The following is a 14,944-nucleotide window of genomic DNA, read 5'->3' as shown; positions in this document are numbered from 1 at the left end:
CGTCTTCAGTCTCCCCCCACAGGGGAGAGAGATTGTGTTTCCATATTTTTGCACATGCCGAAAATGCATAAAGTCCACATAAGGCAGCACTCGACCCAGTACTCACAGGTGGAGGATGGAAATGGGTCATGACCGGGAGGAGTTTTCTCTGAGTGGACTTGCACGACCTGCATTGTTGTAGATCCCTGCGCTTTGGATTATGGTTTTCATCCTGAACTGTGGCTCGCCTCGCTTCCACTGAACTTGCAGATTTATTATCATTTGTTTACTCCGTTGGTCAATGCATTCTTTGTTGAATGCAAAGATCGTCATGTTCATCAGAAGAACTTTTCTCATTTACTTTGGGGTCTCACTCTTAAAGCTTGTCCATTGCCTGGAAAGTGAAATTTGCTTTCCGATTACATTAGATAACGATGTCACAATGGATTTTGACAACGACGTGGACACCCTTAATGGAAAAAGTGTCATAAAGATACAAGCTTTCCACCAGGAATTAGTGGTCGATTTACACCAAGATTCTAGTTTCATTGCGCCCTCTATTTCCAGCCAAGACGCATTTTGGTTCCTCAACACCGATGTCAGCGCTGACTTGAGCCGGTGTTTTTACTCCGGATATGTCAACGCCGACCCATACTCCTATGCTGCTTTAAGCCTCTGCAAAGGTTTACACGGTGCGTTTGGATTCCAAGGATGGGAATATTTTATCAGCCCGGCGCGAAATGACACCACAAGCGCAGAGAGCGCGCACATCATCCAGCGCAGAAGCAGCAACAGCCTCAAGCATAATTCAGCTTCTAGGTGCGCAGTGGACAGCGATTTAAGCCTCCAATTTGCACAATCACTGGAGAAATACAAGCGACTGACGAACTACAACAATATAACCGAAACGATGCTGAAAAGGATGGGGAGAGCCAAAAGGTTCGCCTCAGTCCCCAGGTACGTGGAAACGCTCGTAGTGGCAGACGAGTCCATGGCGCAGTTCCACGGAGATGACCTGAAACATTACCTCTTGACACTGATGTCAGTGGCAGCGAGGCTGTACAAGCACCCTAGCATTCTGAACGCCATCAGTATTACAGTTGTGAAGATTGTGATTATATCAGAGGAGGACAAAGGACCCAAGGTGTCCGGGAACGCAGCCATGACGCTGCGGAACTTTTGTACTTGGCAAAAAAAGATGAATAAAAACAACGATAAGCATCCAGACTACTGGGACACAGCGATTCTCTTCACTAGACAGGTAAAATATGGGAGTAAAAATTAAGCACGACAACGAAATGCACAGAAATGAGTAGCCAAAGCATATATATATATATATATATATATATATATAATTCACCTATAAAAGTACCTGCAGTTATATTAACTTTAAATGACAGGCTTCTTCTCAACATCCCCCTGCATTTAGCTGATTTGCTGTGACACTTTCCTTATTTGTGACACTGATATATGGTCACATAGGAAATGACTTGAACTGAAGAGAACACTGGTCTTGATTGCTCTTTATGGATCCTAAGAGAGTAGTTTTGGAGACTTGGATCCCACCTCTTACTTCTCTCTGTACTCCCAAATATTTGTTGGCTGACACAGGGGTCAGAAATGAAGTCATGGCTCACATTCATTTGTCAGTGCGATGAAAACCCATAGGAAAAAAAGCTGACAAATCAATCCAGCAGGCACATAAATTTATTTAGAAAACTAGAAAGATCTTGTGCAGGTATTGTTTCAAAGGGTGCTATTTTAAAGTTGCTGCCAACAGAATTAATTGGCCAAATGGAACATAATAATGTGCTGAATTACTTTTTGGCCAATGTGACTTAACATGACATATACTGTGGACTTGTTATACCTGCAATTGCAACAAAAATAATGACAAGTCAGTGCCCTCAGCGATGCATTTGTCGGATATGTCTTGTTTCTCTCAGCCGTTCCTGTTCTCCTCCAGCTGTGGGGTTTTCAGCCCCACTCACCACCCTTGCCTGATTCTTATTAAACAGGCCCCTGAAGGGATGATTGCAAGGGATCTGCTGGATCCAAGTCTGAGAACCTGCAGTTACATCTTTACGTAGTCATTTTGACATACACTTCCTCTGGCATTCATTCTTTCTGCTATATTTGCTCTGCATGTTGTGTTTATACATCATACTTTTCATGTTTAGAGCATGGCACCTCAAAATGTGGTCAGCCATTCTCCAAATAAGTATTTTAGATACAACATTTAGTGTTGCTGGATTTTTGTGCCACATGCTGAGCTCAAGTTATAAACTCCACAGGCAGTTCAGATGACCCCATTAAACTGTACTGGGCCCTTCCTACAGTGAGTCATGTAGATGTAATTTGCTATATAAAGCAGAAAGGCCGGCATGGAGGGATTCCATCACTGTTTGAGTTAACATACGAATGACTGACCTATTTTGTTTTAATCAGAAGTTTCATAAACAGCAAGCAGAGAAAAAGTTACATTTACAAATAATTCTTGTTAATGGTCCTGACCGTTTTGTTTGGAAAAACTGATTCCTGCTTATGGAATTTCTTATATAAGCTGTGCAGGAGGAACCAAATGGTAAACACTGTCATGATAGAAAGGCACAGTGCAGCATTATTCAACAAATAGAAATGTAAGTGTTTAAGTACTACTCCATCGTGTTTCAACACCTAATACCACATTCATCTATCAAACAGAGCTTCTGTCTATACCGCTAGATGGTAAATCAGTAACTGATGTGATGAGAGTGATGGAAGAAAATGACCAAAATGGAAACAACACAGTATTATAGCACTCCAGACAAACAGATGAGGAAAAACAACCTCCACACATTAATTAATAAGCGAACGATCATTTAATTTTCTGTCACATCATTTTTTTTAGGCCTCAAAGCTATTGCACACACATTCAGGCAAAAGTCCATCTTAAGGATTATGACATTGTAACTCAAAATTAGTCACTTTAGTCTGTTATTCTTTTCTTTTCTTTTACCAAAACTTTCAGTGGGCATTTAAGTCTCATAAACTGTGTGCTGTTTACCAGCCCACAGTGTAATTTTCAAGGTTTTATGAAGACCAACTTGATGTTGTCCAGAGTCGACTGTGGTTGTGTTTAAACTCTACAAAGAGCCTGATTGCTGTGAAAAGAATGTTGCAAGATTACTCAGTTCATTAAGTCACACAGACTGATTACTGTACAAGAGCAGCCAAAAGATTAAATCAAACTTTAAATCTGTATGTTTCCCTTGGGAGAGAGGACATGGCTGTGCTTTTAGCTCACAGCTTGTTTGTCTTTACTTGCTTGGTAGATAGAGGGCTGAGAAAGAAAGGAGTCCACCCATGTCTGGATGTCATAAACTCTGTAGCACTGCTGATATTAGACAGAATAAATGAGCTATTTCTTTTTTCACTACTTTTTAATATTTTACCCAAAGTGCCAAAGGTAATAGGCTAGACAGAAAATAAAAGAATTGTTTGCTGAGGGAACTATTGTTTTTGAACTGCAGACACACACACAAATGCAGTGATAGATGACAGATGTGGGAAGTAGGTCATAGCAAAGAACAAACTCCCCGACATGGTTGTTCTTCCCTGTTCATTTTACAGTTTTTATTTTTTTCTCAGCTGGCCCACATATTCACGTCATCTTCCACATGAGCACATATGGGCTAAATTTTCACCGGCCAAAATTGTGGTTTTTGCGGTTTATTCTTGGAATGATTTTTCATAACGTAAGAGGTCCTCACTTGGCCCAGATTTTTATGGTTGCATGCAGTTTATGGAGGCTATGTGAGATCAAACCAGTACTGTGCTGACCACCACTAGGATTCAATGTTTTTTGGGAAAGTAGACTGCTGAAGTGCAGTTTCAGGACCAGGCAGATGGGCAGTTTTTATTTATTTGATTTTTTTTTATGGTCCTCACTGTCCAACTTGTTCTGTGATGATGGGGTTCTGCTCCAAATGGATACTGACTAAAACTGGGTTTAAAAACCCTGTGGTAGAGAAATAGGTCATCTGGAAACTCTGCTCTGGCATGGAAATGTTATGGTTGGGGACAGTTAAATGACCTCATAGAAGAAGGTGTGCTCTAAACACTGTTGCCCACTAAAAAGATTTAAAGTGTGGGTAGTAAAAGGCAGTGCTAAATTATACTAGATCTTTTGCCAATGTCCAGAAAAAAACTTACCTCAGTCACAACAAGGCGACAGTTGTGGACAATTTAATTATCCTACTTTTATAAACTTGTCTTTTTTTGTGTGTGACAACATTATACTCAGACAAATTCATTGCTTAAGTCTGTCAACAAAGTGACATCACTACAAAAACCACACTGGGCAAGAATCATGAGTATATAGACAGGTTTCAAACAAATTCCAGTCTGGAAGGGAAATATTACTTTTTTAACTCAGGTGTGTCATCCTTCAAATTTTACCTTTTGACAGTTTCTAGTAATGGTGCCAAGTCTAATCTTTGCAGGTAGTTCCAGCCCTCAGAAAATGGAGTAATAGTGTAAAATTGCAGATAATGAGTCAATAAAACACTTAGACCCCAAGATCATTTCAACAAAAGTTGGTGACATTCTGTCAACCATGTTTTGAGGTACATGCAGTTGGCATTTTTGGTAAAATACCTTAAATGGACAGACAGATTATTTTGGACTGAAGTCTAGTTACAGGACCAGGCAGATGGTCAAAGGTTTTGTTTTTTGTGGCGCTTAAAATGTGCAAATTAGCTCAAAATCCTCCACAACACATCTAAATGTTCAATATGAAAACTTTTGAGCATTAAGTTGTGCTTTAGATGTTTGTCAGTTGAATATAATTGCATTTTTGGGCTGTATTGCTTAGCCTGTACAATATCCAGTCTTTAGGTTTTACAATGAAGTCATAGGACCAGTTGTGCTGAGATTCCTTTGCAAGCATATGCAAATCATTTTCCATTACTGGACTGTCATATTTCTTTCTCCTTTATTTTCCCTCTTATACTCCAGCTGGCAGCTGCACCATAAGAGGGAAAATAATTCTAACTCAGTATCTATCTCTACTGATGTTGCTTCATAAAGCCTGCATGTGTGCATTTTTTAATGCAACCATTTGCTGACAAGCTTTCTAACTTGGTGTATAAGGGTATATTTCAGTACTGTTTACAAATGGTTTTCAGCTTCGGAGGGGTCACATCATCAGTTACTGCAAGTTTAGCACTGAACTGTTTCTTATTTCCATCCTGTAAAGATTTAACATCTTGATGTAAATGTTGGTTGTTTTCCCATCCAGGACCTCTGTGGAGCCTCCACCTGTGACACTCTCGGCATGGCAGATGTTGGCACCATGTGTGACCCAAAGAGGAGCTGCTCTGTGATTGAAGATGACGGTCTACCTTCAGCCTTCACCACTGCTCATGAGCTTGGTATGGCTAGTCATGACTTTCCCTCATTCAGTACAAATAAGTACTGTAATATTTCCTATGTTGTTTATGCATAAACACTAATAGAAGAATCTATGTAATTATGAACAGTATCTGGCATCCCACTTCCTTTCGACAGGACATGTGTTCAACATGCCCCATGACAATGTCAAGGCCTGTGAAGATGTGTTTGGGAAACTACAGGACAACCACATGATGTCTCCTACACTTATTCAGATCAACCGCACTAGCCCCTGGTCTCCGTGCAGTGCTGCTATCATCACTGAATTTTTGGATGCTGGGCATGGTGAGTTTCCATGGTTCCCTGCTTTTAGACTGCAACCAATATGCCAAAGTTAAAATAGAAACTGAACTGACCATTACTGAAGATCTGTAAACGCTGGTGTTAAAAAAAACAAAACAAAAAAAAACATGTTTGCAGATTTTTGATATTTTTAGGAGAATACATCCTCATTGACTTTGCCTGTTCAGTTACCTTTCTACCATATGAGGCATAAAGATATGACCTTCATACTTCTGTTGAAGATTAGGTGGAAATTGGGCTCTTTTCTGTTGTTTTAATTTATTTATTTTTTTGTCACATTTTTCCGACTAAACATTCTTAATTCCTAACTATTTAAAACAAAATAAAAAGAAAATGCATGCAAGGGAATGGATGAACATTTGAAGCATGTTCTTCAAATCTGACATGAGCAGAGCTTCTAATATTACCATGCTCATAGGAAAGACTAACAATAACCAAGGAGAAATATATTCATTTGGATGCAGATTGTTTGCCAAACAGGCCATACCACAGGACTTGGCCTTGCAGTGATGCTAAATCTTTGCTTTAAAACTGCACCCACATCTGCCCCAAATTACAGGGTATTTTTTCTTAGGAGAGTCACCGCAGTGGTTTGGATGAGGGGTGTATCTGCCCCGTGTTTCCCATGCAGGTTTACTACAAATAGGAAAACATTTTTGCTTTGCTCCTTGTCCATTTTTGAGGAGGTACGAGAATGCAAGAAATACCATTCTTGGAGGTGGGGAGGGGAGGGGGGGCATGTCACAACATGTTTGAGGCAATTTTTACATCGTGCTGTTTCCAGAGTCATTTGTTACCTACTCCTCTGGCTACACACACAAATACACACCACCAGCTATTGTTTTCCATGATTACTCTCTGCAGAAAGAATAGGAAGGAAGAGGAGAGGTTTAGTTTATGCAGTGTAGAGTGAGTTGTATATAGAACAGTGTGTTATCAGCTAATCAGTGTGTTTCTTCTGCCAAATCTGTGGTGAAATGGGAGGAAACAAATTTGCCACCAGCTGCTACTCATTCATTCACAGCCTTATTATCTGTTGAGCATTCATCGCAGCACAAATACTATAATAAACAGAGTCAGGGATCCCAGTTTTGCCTAGAGCAAACTGCCTTTGCATGTGAACATTTCCCATAAAGGGTATAAATCTTGTATGCTTCTGATGAATAAAATCCTCCTCCTGCAACCTTTTTCTTCAACTTGTGTTGAGTTTAATGAGCATCTATGATTAGCCCATTTATTTAAAGATTTCTGGGTGTCATTTAGACCATGCTTTTGAACTTTGCACTATTTGTTAGTTGCATGTAATTTCAAATTCTGATCCAGAGGGTTTTTGTATACAAACTTACTGATCCTGAAAGTCATGCAACAAGGGTGGGCTTTTTGGTTTTGTGGGGGAGGTTGGATGGGGTGGCATGGGGTCAGGATGGCTTCATGTGTGGGGTGCTCATTCTTGTTTTTGTGTATGTATCTGTGGGTAATGTGGCATAAACCCAATGCACACAGAGGCTGTGCTTCCACTTAAAAAAGAAGAAAAAAACAAAAAACAAAAAAGAAATACAAGGGAGTTGGCTGCTTGCCACATCCAACCATCCCACCCACACATGTGCTTAATGACAAGGTTAAGATACAGCACCACTCAAAAGTTTGGACACACCTACCCCTTAACTTTGAATTAACATATGTGTCCAAACCTTTGACCTGTACTATTAATTTTTATATCTAAATATTGATTGCATTGATTGCAGTACATTCAATTATTCTGATGACATCTTGAGCAAAAACTGAATCTTCGTCTGATCATCAACATCTGAGTGACATGAAGTTCACCATGCCTATGTGCTTCAGGTCTCTCATATTGCTTCACCCAGCATCCCCAAACCTTATATAATGGACAGGTTTACTAACACAATTTTATGGTTTTCTCAGTGATTAAGATGTCTATACCCCTACATAGTAAAGTAGCCATTCATGCATCACAGTAGAGATTTAGTTATTAAAAATTATTTTGTGCATTTATGCATTAACAGTTCCTCTTTAGTCTCACACGCATTTTTATACAAAGTGTTGTTTTTTGGGGTTGTTTGCAAAATTTAGACTTACCTCACTTTGTAGCTCTGGTTGTATTTTGTTCTTCCATTTAAGTCTTATTTAGTATTCTATTTACCATGAACAGATGAAAACTGCATCTGAAATGCACCAGCAGAAATATCTAGAAACTGTAGATATTACTTGTGGTGTTTGCTGATTTGCTGCTCTTTCAGGACCTTACTTCGTGCTCTTGGTGTGATCTTTGCAGACATCTAAAGGTCTTCCAAAGGGCTTTTGTACAAGGTGGTTGAGGTGTTGTTTTGCACAAACTATTTTTTCTTGAAAAGAGCAAGCATTGCCAATATCTAGACTTTGGGAACATTTTTTAGGAAAAGTTATCTTGACAGCTTACCTTTCCAATATCTTTTTTGCTGACTTCAGGGGAGAGCTAGATAAAGGTGAAGCTACATTACATGAGTAACAGAAATCCCAATAATTCCAAAAAGTTCACAAACTTGTAACTGTAAATGGATGCAAGTTCATTCATGTATAGCTGGTAAAAATAAGTAATTGTGTTGCTTATTGAGTATTTATCTTCCAGGGGAATGTTTGCTGGACCAGCCTCAGAAACCACTAGTTCTTCCTGATGTACAGCCTGGAGATAGCTACAGCCTTGACCGTCAGTGTGAGCTTGCCTTTGGAGAAGGCTCCAAGCCTTGTCTCTTCATGCAGTCACCGTGCAGTCGTTTGTGGTGCACAGGAAAGTCCAGTGGCCACTTTGTGTGTATGACTCGACACTTTCCCTGGGCAGATGGCACCCACTGTGGTGAAGGAAAGGTCTGTGACCGAGGAGTCTGCTCTGACCAACAGGTTCACAATGTGAAAGTAAGACTCACATAATGACCTGGTTCTTAATTATCAGCACATACTTGGATGTCATTAATGGACATTTTTATTGTCATTATCTGTATTTCCAGGTGGATGGACGCTGGGGTAAGTGGGGTTTGTTTGGCTCCTGTTCACGCACATGTGGAGGTGGTGCCCAACTGTCTAAAAGGGAGTGTAACAATCCTGTTCCATCAAATGGGGGTAAATACTGCCGCGGGGTTCGAGTCAGATATCGCTCCTGCAACTTGAACCATTGCCCTGAAACAGGTAGGAGCAACTTGAACGAGATGCAGTCCTGTCCCACAGCAGTTCCACCTCTTACCTGTTTCTTCCTCCTCTATGTGTAGGTAAGAGTTTTCGTGAAGAGCAGTGTGAGATCTCTGGGCAAGGTTTCAACAGTAACCATATCACCCATCCTGTGATGTGGGTACCCAAGTACTCTGGAGTTTCCACAGAAGACAGGTGTAAACTCATCTGCAGGGCAAATGGAACTGGCTACTTCTATGTCCTGTCACCAAAGGTAAATAGCAAGTGTAGTTTTTTATATCACTGTTATACTGACAACATGTAACTTGTAAACCTCTCAAATGTAATTACTTTACACTGTTATTTAAGGCGTAATCAGCTAGATGAACTCAACACAATGCAACATCATTTAATAAAAACTTGCATTTGTCATTGCCAACTAAAATGTGAAAAAAGGTAAGGTAAGGTATATTCTTATGTTACATCAAGTCTTAATGGGTTAAAATTAGTTTAAATCAAAGTGAACTTTACTGTCATTCAGACCATACAACAAGCAGTGTACAGCTGAACAAAGGTGCATTTTTTCCTCACTCCAATGTGCTGTTAATAGACATGAAGTTAGACATGAAACATAACTTGAAACACAGTAGACAACATGCTGTAGATAGACATGGAAGACAAATATTGCATATATAGATACTTGCTAAGATGTGTTGTTTTTGGATGCCAAGCTAACAATGATCATCTTTATGGAAAAAAAAATATGAATTATGTCAGCCAGCTGCCTCTAGTCTTAGTACAGAAATTAATGGAATGAATGAAGGAGGACAGGAGGACAGTTTATCTCTTACAGATAGCAGGGTGTGGGGTGAGCTTAAGCAACAGTGAGACTAAGTTCACACTTCAGTCTACACTGTCTGCAGAGGAGAGGCACATATGGGACATGAAGCCCTGAATCATGCAGCAGCTGGATGTTTTCACTACAGAGTCACAGAAACTGACACGTCAACTGAAGTTTTAGTCTCCAAAGTATAATAGACTGTATTGCAGTGTTTTCAACTATTGTAAAGTATGTTTGATTTTTATCTCCAATTAAGAAAGGTCTTTTTGATTGGGGAAAGTTAATCTTAAAGTTTGTTTCCTAGGTTGTTGATGGGACTCCATGCTCACCAGATTCCACAGGAGTGTGTGTTCAAGGGAAATGCATTAAGGCTGGATGTGATGGCAAAATTGGCTCCAACAAGAAGTTTGATAAGTGTGGAATCTGTGGAGGTGATAACAAGGCCTGCAAGAAGGTGTCAGGACTCTTCACAAAGCCTTTGTGAGTAAAACCCTCATCATTATCAGACAGCCTTAAGAGAATACTTGTCGTTCTTTTTGCTAGTCTAACGTAAGCATAACTTCATCACCCTAACTCAATCATAATAAACTCATTGACTGTAAAATGTTTTGGTATGCAGGCATGGCTACAACTTTGTGGTGATGTTACCAGTTGGTGCAGCCAACATAGACATACGTCAGCGAGGCTATAAAGGAATGATGAGTGATGACAACTATCTGGCAGTGAAGAACAGTCAAGGCCATTACCTGCTCAATGGGAATTATATAGTGTCAGCTGGTGAGAAAGATATCATTGTAAAGAGTAGCTTGCTGCGCTACAGCGGCACATCCGGCCTCTCAGAGACCCTGCAGGCAATAAAACCGCTCGGAGAAGCCTTGACTGTAGAGGTGTTGTGTGCAGGCAAGATGACACCTCCTCGCATCCGCTACTCATTCTACCTCCCTCGTCAGACCAAAGAGGACAAAACTCTGAAGAAGGATGGGCATGCCAGCACCCACAATAGTGTCCTGGTAGAGGATGGCAGCAAAGAGAAAGGAGACACCCTGAAAAGCTCCTACAGTAAAGAGGATTCTACACTTGGGAAATGGATTTCTGCAGCCTGGGACCAGTGCTCTGTGTCCTGCGGCCAGGGTTTCCAGAGAAGGATGGTGCAGTGTCTTATACCAGATGGAAAGCCAGGGGTGGACTGTGATCCTTCGCAAAGGCCTTCAGCAACTAGGGTTTGTGGAGAGCCGTGTGCTGAGTGGCATATTGGGAATTGGTTGCCCTGCTCCCGAACCTGTGGGAAGGGCTTCAAGAGGCGATCACTGCACTGCAAAAGCCAGACTGGGCACATTTTCACAAGGGATCACTGCGCTGGCTTTCGTAAACCACAGGAGCTGGACTTCTGTAACCTAAGGCCTTGTTAGTGACTCAAACTACACACATGTTTTAATGTTTTAAAAGGACTGAATTGAATCCACCTGCAAGTATCACACCATGCCTGTCAGATGCAGATGTTTCCACCTGCACTGCTGGACTGTTAGAGGATGACAGACATTGCTTGGAAGGAGTACAAGAATATTGGAGAGTAAGTCACAGCTGGAGGATGAATGCTGGAAGATATTTTTCTCTGCCATCACTCTGTAACTCTGATGGGAAAATAACATAATAGAAAGTCAAGTAAAATTTGAATCCTCCGTTCTGTCAGCCAACACACAATGCCCATTTGCAAGCAATCAGTCTACTTTGCAGCATGAGTCTGGAACCCATTTAATGTCATAATAGTTGAACATCAAAGTTCTTTAGCTGGGTCTTGCAGATATTCAGTACTGTATTGGTAAAGCCAACTACTGGTAGTTGTCCAAAGAATGACTCCAGCCATTTTTCAAACAGAATGTGTCCCAGGAATGGCATGCATAATATATACCAAGTGACATAGTCTTTTAGGGTTTATTCATTTAGAAAGGGAACATCTAGAGAGACTGTACTGCTGCATCAATTATCTAATGCGAACAGCTAATGGATACCAACTGTCAGGACACAACAGTGATAAAACCCTAGACAGCTTTTGACAGTAGCTGCCACTGTGTTCAAGTGTCCATCACTTTCACAGAAGCAAACAGTAATTCAGCATTTCTTTTTGAAGAATTTGTCTGCGTCAGAGAGGTTTTTTTGTTGTTGTTACAACTACAATCTGAAGTCATGCTGGTTATCTTTATAACCAAAAAGAACAAAAAGGGGGCAGGAGACAAGTGGTTTGATCCCTAAAAGCTTTAGGGTGAGCTTCAGCTTTAATCTGATGTCATACATACAAACTCAGAAAGGGTCCAATTCCTGCCTCTTTTTGTTCTGCATGTTTCATTGCTGCCTTCAATTGACCTCAACTATTTGTCTTCACATTTTATAGTCTTCAGCCGGTCATGAAGCCTTATTACATCAAGCCTGTCTGGCAAAGTTACCACCAATAATTTATTATTAATGAAACAATAAAGCACAGAGGAAGTGTTGCCCAGAAACTCCTTATTCGAGGCTTCAGAGCCTGAAGCATGCTGATCCTTCTGCATTCTTGATGATATCCTGTAATCCATTACGTACTTCTCTTTTTTAAGTGGCCACATTGATCAGTTCAGCATCCAACTACTGGATGAATCTTGCATTAATTGAATTATCATTATATTTGTTTGTTTTTCTACTTTTCTAATAAGCTTTTGCACTTTGTACAGCAAAAGAAACCAATGACCTACATGAGCTGTACTGTATACCATGTATACATTCATTCAGCTCTGTTAAAATGTAAATACTTTTTAAAACTTCTTTTTTTACACAGACATTTGTAATAGTCTTTGACTTATGCATATTTATTCTAAAATAAAGCAGTTATCTAAAAATAATGATACCTTGATCCTTTTTTAAAAATATATATCAGTATCTTTGCATTATTGTATATCAGTGTGAATTCTTTTTCTCAGAAATGCCTTCTTTTCTGTCATTTTTATTAACATTTCTTAAACGTGTACTAGCATATACTGCACACTGTTAATGTAGGAACACAGATGATATATGCTGGAGACAAGAAGATGCTGATAGGAAGGTGACAACAAAACCACACTTCAGACAGAAGTGCAGTAGTTACCAGTTACACTGTCTGGATGTTGTCAAAACTTTGGATGAAGCAGTGTTTGACCACATCAACCACAAGTAAATTTTAACCAATCAGATCAATAAACACACTGCTAGGAAACAGGTTGTTAGTTAAAGGTCCTGTTGACGCCTGCTGGTGGACAAATAAAGTCACTTTTCCCCTGAAAAACTCCTTCATTGGCTCTTTTTTAAGATAATTTTCAATTCTGGTATAAATTCTGTTTTAGCAAACTTCTTCAGAGGCTGCCACGGTTGACCGTTGCCACACCTAGAAGCAGCCCCTAGCTGCCTGAATAGGAAGATCCAAACACCTGGTCATATAGATTGTCTCTTGGTCAGGACTGTGTGAATCATGCAACATTTTTAGATCAATTTTAGAAATACTGACATGCTCATACAAACATTACATTCTACAGGAAGATGCGTTATTAAAGCAAAGCTAGTGTAAGACAGAGATGACAAAGTCCCAAACAGATTAACGTTCTACAGTTTAGCTGTGGTTGATGATGCCTCAGTAATCTGAATTAGATCATCCATCCATTGTCACATCCCCCGGCTTGTGGCCGGGTTCTGTGTAAATGCAAAGCCACCTGTGGGATTGCAACTCTGCAGTTGGCTGTGGACCTGAGAGGCCTCCCTGCTCTTCTGATGCCCTGTGTGATTGCAACTCTGCGATTGGCTGTGGACCAGGGAGACCGCCCTGCTCTTCTGACTCCCTGATTGGACGACTGCCCTCCAGACAAGCCAACCCGTGGAACACCTGCCCTTTATAAGGAAGGAAGCACCAACATTCGGGGCAGCTGGTCATTAGTTTTCCCTATAGTACTCCTTTGTGTTTAAATTAAGTGAAATTGAGATTGTTCGCTCTCATTGTTTGTAAGTAGCTTTTGGGTTTTTGGTACGTTTTATAGCTGTATTTTGGTTTGTAGTTTAAATAGCTTTCTGATTTATTTTGTGGTATTTTTTTTGGTTTGTTTTCAGAAGAAGCTTGAAGTTTGTTTAGTAAGATTTTGGGTTATGTAATGGTAAAGATTGTTAAAAATAATACGTAAAGAGAACTGTTTATTTTGTAATTGTTACCTCAATTGAGGACACCTTTAGTTAATTAGATTTCTTTCTTTTTTGTGACCGGACAAGATATTCCGAACCGTGGACACCTTTGGTTTTGTTTAAATTAGAACCTGGGGTTTATAATAAAACTGTGTCTATATCTTTAAGTTTGATCTGGTGTGTTTTTGTTGCCGACCCCTTTTATCCCCTGGATTTCAAGGTGGGGTCGTAACACCATCCATCCATCCATCCAACCGTGTAGAAACACCCCCTCCCCTTTTGTTTAAACAGCTAGTCTTCTAACAGTGCTAACAATGCTGTACTTTCCTTAATTTATATACCACATTAATATCAAACAAACGAAAGAGAGGAAGCAAATGAAGTGAGGACCTTAAAGTAATACATCAGTGTCCAAATTTTTTGCTTTCCTTGTATGAATTAATCATCAGTTCTCACATCTGCAGCTTTAGCTGTTTTAAAGGTGAAGCATGGGTGGCCAACATGCCTTGTAGCAGTACACTGTAGCCTATAAACTCTACATTGCCATGGATTCGTTTCACAGCCAACATTTCAGACATGCAACTACAAATATTTTCCATCAGTTGTGCACTGATGTGAAGTCATTCTTCCTGTCTGTGTCTGTGACCAGTCCAAGAATGCAGCTGTGTTAAAATGGAAATTTTGAATTGTTCAATTCTTGACATGACGACCTATGCATGTCTGAATGTCTGACTTTGAGAAATGAGTCTGTGAGTGTGGAAAGTCTCATTTCAGGCATTTTTTTTAAAAATATGAAGAATAAAGCAGGGTTTTTTTTTTTTGTTTTTTTTTTTTTGTTTTTTTTTTAAAGCTCGGGAATCTGACCTACATAATAGCAGATAGAGGAACAACTGGAGGAGAGCCAATGGAAATATTTATTTGTTCCACTGGTTAGCTTTTGCTTGGGTTTTTATAGTCATGTCTAGTAGCAGATTTCATGGCTTTAATTGAGCCAGATAACTTATCAAAAGAAAGTTGGTTGTGAAAGCTTGTCTCATAGCAGGTTTTTAAGTT

At 39.9% G+C, this 14,944-nt stretch overlaps 1 protein-coding gene across 1 annotated transcript; it reads left to right on the top strand.

The window, feature by feature from the left end:
* The first annotated feature begins 14 nt into the window (after nt 1-14).
* On the top strand, nt 15-12,996 carry LOC121654440 (A disintegrin and metalloproteinase with thrombospondin motifs 15-like). Its single transcript, XM_042008579.1, has 8 exons — nt 15-1,240; nt 5,261-5,393; nt 5,530-5,697; nt 8,345-8,628; nt 8,721-8,898; nt 8,979-9,151; nt 10,023-10,198; nt 10,338-12,996. Exons 1-8 carry the CDS (start codon nt 281-283, stop codon nt 11,125-11,127), a joined length of 2,862 nt encoding a protein of 953 aa, XP_041864513.1. The 5' UTR covers nt 15-280; the 3' UTR covers nt 11,128-12,996.
* Nucleotides 12,997-14,944: the final 1,948 nt, after the last annotated feature.

This window comes from Melanotaenia boesemani, chromosome 15 (assembly GCF_017639745.1).
Source record: "Melanotaenia boesemani isolate fMelBoe1 chromosome 15, fMelBoe1.pri, whole genome shotgun sequence".
NCBI classification, from domain to species: Eukaryota; Metazoa; Chordata; class Actinopteri; order Atheriniformes; family Melanotaeniidae; genus Melanotaenia; species Melanotaenia boesemani.
This window is presented reverse-complemented; position numbering and strand designations above follow the sequence as displayed.